The sequence below is a fragment of the Cebus imitator genome, unplaced genomic scaffold, assembly GCF_001604975.1.
Source record: "Cebus imitator isolate Cc_AM_T3 unplaced genomic scaffold, Cebus_imitator-1.0 Scaffold954, whole genome shotgun sequence".
Taxonomy (NCBI): domain Eukaryota; kingdom Metazoa; phylum Chordata; class Mammalia; order Primates; family Cebidae; genus Cebus; species Cebus imitator.
In genome coordinates this window covers 101,230-108,453 of record NW_016108269.1, presented here as the reverse complement: position 1 = coordinate 108,453, position 7,224 = coordinate 101,230, and the positions used below count along the sequence as shown (strand labels likewise).

The following is a 7,224-nucleotide window of genomic DNA, read 5'->3' as shown; positions in this document are numbered from 1 at the left end:
ATGGGGTCTTCTAGATATACAATCATGTCGTCTGCAAATAGAGACTATTTGACTTCCTCCTTTCCTATTTGAATGCCCTTTATTTCTTTTTCTTGCCTGATTGCTCTGGATAGAACTTCTAATACTATATTGAATAGCAGTGGTGAGAGAGGGCATCCGTGCCTGGTGCCACATTTCAAGAGGAATGCTTCCAGTTTTTGCCCATTCAGTATTATATTAGCTGTTGGTTTGTCATAAATAGGTTTTATTATTTTGAGCCAACTAAATTTTTCTTTCCGTCCCTTTGATTTGGTTGTACTACAGATCACAATGTCATATTTTAGTTTTTGACTTACAATATTTTACATAGGAATATAGGAACGTAAGAACACCATGCAACTTTATGGAAGCTTCATGTACTTTTTGTGATCTCCGTAGGACTTGCCACCTCATTCTTTAATGAAAAAAATATGAATATTACAAAAGATTTATTGGATCTTCTTGTAGAAGCTAAACAAGAAGTGCCTTCTTGGTTGGAACATATGGCTTATAAACACCACCACAAGGGTGGCAATCGCGGACAATCTAAAAGGTACACACTGTTGTGAGCCTTCACTCTCGTTATTACTTATTGGGGGCAGTAAGTTTTCAGAGTTAACTTTTCCCCAAGTAACGTGTTAAAACGTTATTTTCACCTATAAAACATAAACATTTTGGGCAAGGGGTAATTATTAGAAAGGGTGACATGGAATTAAGTGTCAGTTCTTCACTACCGAGTACTTTAGAAACTCTGTTAGAACACATGGAACAATAATGATAAGGTTCCCGTTAGAGCATAATCGAACTGATCTGAAAAACGAAATTGGGAATTGTGCAGTTTAAGTAGGAATACGCTGTTTAATCCAACTTTGTACTTACAGTGCCATGCTATATTTTTGCTTACAGTAATAGATTCAGCGGAGGATTTGGTGCTAGAGACTATCGACAGAGTAGTGGTTCCAGCAGTTCTGGCTTCAGTGGTAGTCGTGCAAGCAGCAGCCACAGTGGTGGAGGTGGTTACGGCAATAATAGAGGATTTGGTGGAGGTAATGTTATTTTTTTCTTGAGGAAGGGCTTTTTGTTTTTCTTATGAGTCCTCTTTTTTCAAACCATCATTCATTTGGGAAATTTAATTTCTGAGGGACACAAAGTCTAACCCTAGATATTAATGGGTGACTTAATGTTTCTCTCTTTAAACATTTTTCTTGATAGGTGGCTATGGAGGCTTCTACAACAGTGAAGGATATGGAGGAAATTATGACTTCCAAGGGGTTGACTGGTGGGGCAACTGAATCTGCTTTGCACCAAAGTCACCCTTACAAACAAGCTAATATGGAAACCACATGTAACTTAGCCAGACTGTATCGTGTAGCCTCCAGAACTTGCAGTACATTACCAGCATTAATTGTCCTGAAAATTCAGGGGAGCTCGAAGTCACAAGAAGAAAAACGAAAGGAAATAAAACAGCAGCCCTATTCAGAAATTGGTTTGAAGACTTAATTGCTGTAGTTTGGATTTAACTCTTCCCCTCTGGCTTTCGTCCCACCCCAAACTGCATTTATAAGTTTGTGGCTAAGGATCGTTTTGTTTGTTAAGGTTCTGTGACTTTAACTTTAGACAACTTATTACTTTGATGTCCTGTGGGATCAGTAATGCTCATGTTACCCACTGTTTTGACAAAATAAATTTACTAAACTTGGTCTAAAATCAAATGTTGGCACACAGGTGTGATACAACTTCAACAGGAATCATCAATTCATCCATAAATATAAATGGGAAAAAAACAAAATAAACTTCAGACAGTAGACTGCATTCGGACTGTTTGATTCTTGCAGACTTCGGGGTTGTGGGATCATCTTAAAGCATTAAAACATAGTGTTTTTATATGGCCAACCCATACTAAGTTCTTATTTGCTCACTGTATCCTTGGGAGGCACTTAGGAACTCACACTCTTTAAATAAGCCATTCCAGTGATGATGAAGTGGAATGTATCACCATCCCCATTAATATTTTTGAGAGAGGTTTAATTCAAGTAAATACAGCAGTTTCTCTGTTAAAGTTTAGGAAGTTTATTCTAAGCTAGGCAAATATGGGCATACTATCATAGGAAAGGTTTAGAGCTTTGATAAAATGTTAGGGGGAGATATCATTTAATTAGTTTTTCTATGTCTGCCATAAAAATTTGAAATGTTAGAATGGCTGACCATGGCAATGAATGACTAGGCCTCACTACTGGCCTGATTGGATTCTGGTCTTTAACTGCATGCTGGCATTGATGTTTTTTGGTCAAAAAGGAATTTTTACAGGAAGTATTATGCAGCAGGCTTTAATTTAAATGTAGATTCATATTGCTCTGTTAAAGCTGCATTGAACCTTCAACAATTTTTGCTGTTCTGCAGCCTCCACTCAAAATAGGAAAACAGTGTCTGGAGTGGACCTTCAGCAAAGTTTGGCAGACCTGATGCAGATGGGCCTGACTGTTAGGAAATCGATTGAAATGAATAGTTAACACGAAGGACGTCTACCCAGATATCCCATCCGAAAGTCACGTACTTGAAAGACCAAAGGTAGACAACTCCACAAAGATAAGGAGCAAGCAGCTCAAAAAGGCTGAACCTTCCAAACAACCAAAATACCTCTTATCCACCAAAGGATCACAACTCCATGCCAGCAAGGGAACAAAACTCAATGGAGAATGTGTTTGATGAATTGATAAAAGTAAGCTTCAGGTGAGTAATAACAAACTTCTCCGAGATAAGAAGGATGTTCTAACCCAATTCAAGAAAGATAAGAACCTTGAAAAAAGGTTAGCCTGATTGCTAAATAAGCAGTTTAGAGAGGAACATAAATGACCTGATGGAGGTGAAAAACACAGCACAACAACTTTGTTAAGCATACACAAGTATAGATAGCCAAATCAAGCAAAAGAAAGAATGTCAGAGATTGAAGATTAACTTAATGAAATAAAGTGAGAAGACAAGATTGGAGAGAAAGAGTGAAAAGAAATTAACAAAGACTTCAAGAAATACAGGACTATGTGAAAAGACCAAATCTGTGTTTAATTGGCATACCTGAAAGTGACAGGAGAATGAACCAAGTTGGAAAACATTCTTCAGGTTATTATCCAAGGAAACTTCCCTGACCTAGCAAGGCATGCCGACATTCAAATTCAGGAAACACCACAAAGATACTTTTCTAGAAGAGCAACCCCAAGACATTTAATTATCAGGTTCACCAAGGTTGAAATGAAAAAAGTGTTAAGGGCATCCAGAGAGAAGGATCAGGTTACCCACAGAGGGAAGCCCCTCAGACTCACGGTGGATCTCTTGGCATAAACTACAAGCCAGAAGAGAGTGAGAGGCCAATATTTAACATTCATAAAGAAAAGAAAGCTTACTTTTTTTCTTTATATCCAGCCAAAGTAAGCTTCATAAGAAAAGGAGAAATAAAATCCTTTGCAGAAAATGAAATGTTGAGAGATTGTGTCACCACCAGGTCTGCCTTAAAAGAGCTCTTGGAGGAAGCACTAAACATGAAAAGATAGGGCCAGTAGTGGCCACTGCAAAACCATACCAAATGGTAAAGACCCTAGACACTATGAAGAAATTGCATAAAATAACCAATTAGCATCATAATGACAGGATCAGATTTACACAGAGCAATGAAGTAACTTTAAATTTAAAGGGCCTAAATGCTCCAGTTAAAACAGATTGGCAACTTGGATAAAAAGACCCATCAGTGTGCTGTACTCAGGACACCCATCTCATGTGCAAAGGCACACTACAGTTAAAGGGCTGAAGGAATATTTACCAACCAAAGGGAATGAAAAAAAAAAAAAGTGGCAATCGTAGTCTGATAATACAGATTTTAAACCATCAAAAGATGAAAAGTGATAAGGGAATTGCATAATGCTAAAGGAATCAATGCAACAAGAAGAGCTAACTATCCTAAATGTATATGCACCCAGTTCAGAGCACCTAGATTTAAAAAGCAAGTTCTCAGCTGCAGAGAGGCTTAGACTCCTACACAATAATAGTAGGAAATTTTAACACCCCGCTGTCAATATGAGACAGAACAAGACAAAATCAGCAAGGGTATCTAGGACTAGAACCCTGCTCTGGACCAAGCTGACCTAATAGACATTTACATAACTCTCCAGCCCAAATCAGCAAAATACACATTGTTCTCAGTGCATTGCGCTTATTCTAAAATTGACTATATAATTGGAAGTAAAACACTTCTTAGCAAATGCATGAGAATGGAAATCATAAACTGTCAGACCACAGTGCAATCAAATTAGAAGTCAGGATTAAGAAACTCACTCAAAATCACACAACTACAGGGAAACTGAACAACCTGCTTCTAAATGACTACTGGGTAAATAACAAAGGCAGACATAAAAATCTCCTTTGAAAGCAATGAGAACAAAGACACAACATACTAGAATCTCTGGGGCACATTTAAAGCAGTCTCTACAGGGAAATTTATAGCACTAAATACCCATGAAAAGCAGGAAAGATATAAAATTGACACCCTAACATCAAAATTAAAAGAACTAGAGGGACAAAATCAAACAAATTCAAAAGCTAGCAGAAGACAAGAAATAACTAAGACCAGAACTGAAGGAGATAGAGACATGAAAAAACACTACAAAATATAAGATTAAATGAATCAAGGAGCTGGTTTTTGAAAAGCTAAATAGATGTTAGTCAGACTAATGAAAAAAAGAGAGAAGAATAAAATAGATACAATAAAAAATGTATCGCCAGATGCTGCAGAAATATCAACTACCATCAGAGGATTCTATATACACCTCTATGCAAATAAACTAGGAAATCTAGAAAAATGGATACATTCCTCAACACGTACACCCCCCCTCACCAAGACTGAACCAGAAAAAGTCAAATCCCCGAATAGAACAATAAAATTAATACCCTACCAACAAAAAAAGTTCAGGACTAAATGGGTTTATAGCCACATTCTACCAGAGGGATGAAGAGGAGCTAGTGCCATTCCTTCTGAATCTATTCCAAACATTATAAAATGAGGAAATCCTAATTCATTTCATGAGGCCAACTTCATCCTGATACAAAAACCTGGCAGAGACACAACAAAAAAAATTTCAGGCTGATATCCCCCATAAACATTGTTGTGAAAATCATCAATAAAATACTGTCTAAGCAAATCTAGCAGTACATCAAAAAGCTTATCCAACATAATCAAGTCGGCTTTATTTCTGGGATGCAAGGCTGATTCAACATATGCAATCAATAAACATAATCCATCACAAAAACAGAACCAATTACAAAAACCATGACTATCTCAATAGACACAGAAAAGTAATTTGACAAAATTCCACAGCCCTTCATGCTAGAAATGCACCATAAACTATGTATGGATGGAACATATCTCAAAGTAATAAGAGTTATTTATGACAATGTACGGCCAATATCATACTGAATCAACAAAAACTGGAAGCATTTTCTTTGAAATCCAGCATAAGACAAGAATGCTGTCTCTCACCATTTCTATTCAACATAGTATTGGAAGTTCTGGCCAGGGCAATCAGGCAAGAGAAAGAAATAAGGGATATTCAAATAGGCAGATAGGAAGTCAAATTGCCTCTGTTTGTAGACGACGTGATTGTATGTTTAGAAAACCCTATCATCTCAGTCCAAAAGCTCCTTAAGCTGATAAGCAACTTCACCAAAGTCTCAAAATACAAAATCAGTGTGCAAAAATCACAGGCATCCCTATACACCAATAATAGACAAACAGGGAGCCAAATATTCGGTAAATTCCCATTCACAATTTCTACAAAGAAAATAAAATATCTAGAAATATAACCTTCTAGAAATATAACCTACAAGAAATGTGAAGAACTGCTTCAAAGAGAACTAAAACCACTGCTCAAGGAAATAAAACAGGACATAAGCAAATGGAAAAACATTGCATAATTGTGGATAGAAAGAATGAATATTGTGAAAATGGCCATATTGTCCAAAGTAATTCATAGATTCAATGCTATAGCCATCCAGCTACCACTGACTTTCCTCAGAGAATTGGAAAAAACTGCCTTAAACTTAATATGGAACCAAAAACAAGCCCACAAAGCCAAGACAATCCAAAGGAAAAAAAAAAAAAAAAGCTGGAGGTGTTATGCTACCTAACTTCAAACTCTACCACAAGGCTACAGTAATCAAAACAGTATGGCACTGCTACCAAAACAGAAATATAGACCAATGAAACAGAACAGAGGTGTTAGAAGTAATGTCACACATCTACAACCATCTAATCTTTGACAAAACCTGACAAAAACAAGCAATGAGGAAAGGAATTCCTGTTTAATAAAGGGTGTTGGGAAAACTGGCTAGCCATATGCAGAAAGCTCAAACTGGATTCCTTCTTTACACCTTATACAAAAATTAACTCCAGATTCATTAAAGATTTAAACCTAAGACTTAACACCATAAAAACCCTAGAAGAAAACCTAGGCAATACCATTCAGGTCATAGGCATAGTCAGGGACTTCATGACTAAAGCACAAAAAGCAATGACAACAAAAGGTTAAACAGACATGGGATCTAACAAAACTTAAGAGCTTCTGCACAGCAAAAGAAACTATCATTAGAGTGAATCAGCAACCGACAGAATGGGAAAAATGCTTGCAATCTACCCATCTGACAAATGGCTAATATCCAGAATCTACAAAGAACATAAACAGATTTTCTAGAAAAGAAACCAAACAGCCTTATCAAAAAGGGGGCAAAGGATATGAACAGACACTTTACAAAAGGAGCCATTTATGTAGCTACAAACATATTTTAAAAAGCTCATCATCATTGGTCATTAGAGAATGCAAATCAAAACTACATTGAGATACCATCTCACCCCAGTTAGAATAGCAATGATTAAAATATCAGGAGACAACAGATGCTGGAAAGGATGTGGAAAAATAGGAACACTTTGTTTGGCACTGTCAGTGTGGTGATTTCTCAAAGATCTAGAACTAGAAATACCATTTGACCCAGCAATCCCATTACTTGGTATATACCCAAAGGATTATAAATCATTCTATTACAAAGACATATGCACATGTATACATATATATATATATATATATATATTTTTTTTTGGAGACGGAGTTTCGCTCTTGTTACCCAGGCTGGAGTGCAATGGCGCGATCTCGGCTCACCGCAACCTCC

At 36.8% G+C, this 7,224-nt stretch overlaps 1 protein-coding gene across 1 annotated transcript in view; it reads left to right on the top strand.

The window, feature by feature from the left end:
- LOC108298410 overlaps positions 1–1,795 on the top strand; it is an 8,063-nt gene extending 6,268 nt beyond the window's left edge. The window contains exons 3-5 of the mRNA XM_017521090.2: positions 487–571; positions 931–1,064; positions 1,231–1,795. Of these exons, the coding sequence (XP_017376579.2) occupies positions 487–571; positions 931–1,064; positions 1,231–1,518 (507 nt within the window). The 3' untranslated portion in view covers positions 1,519–1,795. The remainder of the gene's footprint in view (positions 1–486; positions 572–930; positions 1,065–1,230) is intronic.
- Positions 1,796–7,224: the final 5,429 nt, after the last annotated feature.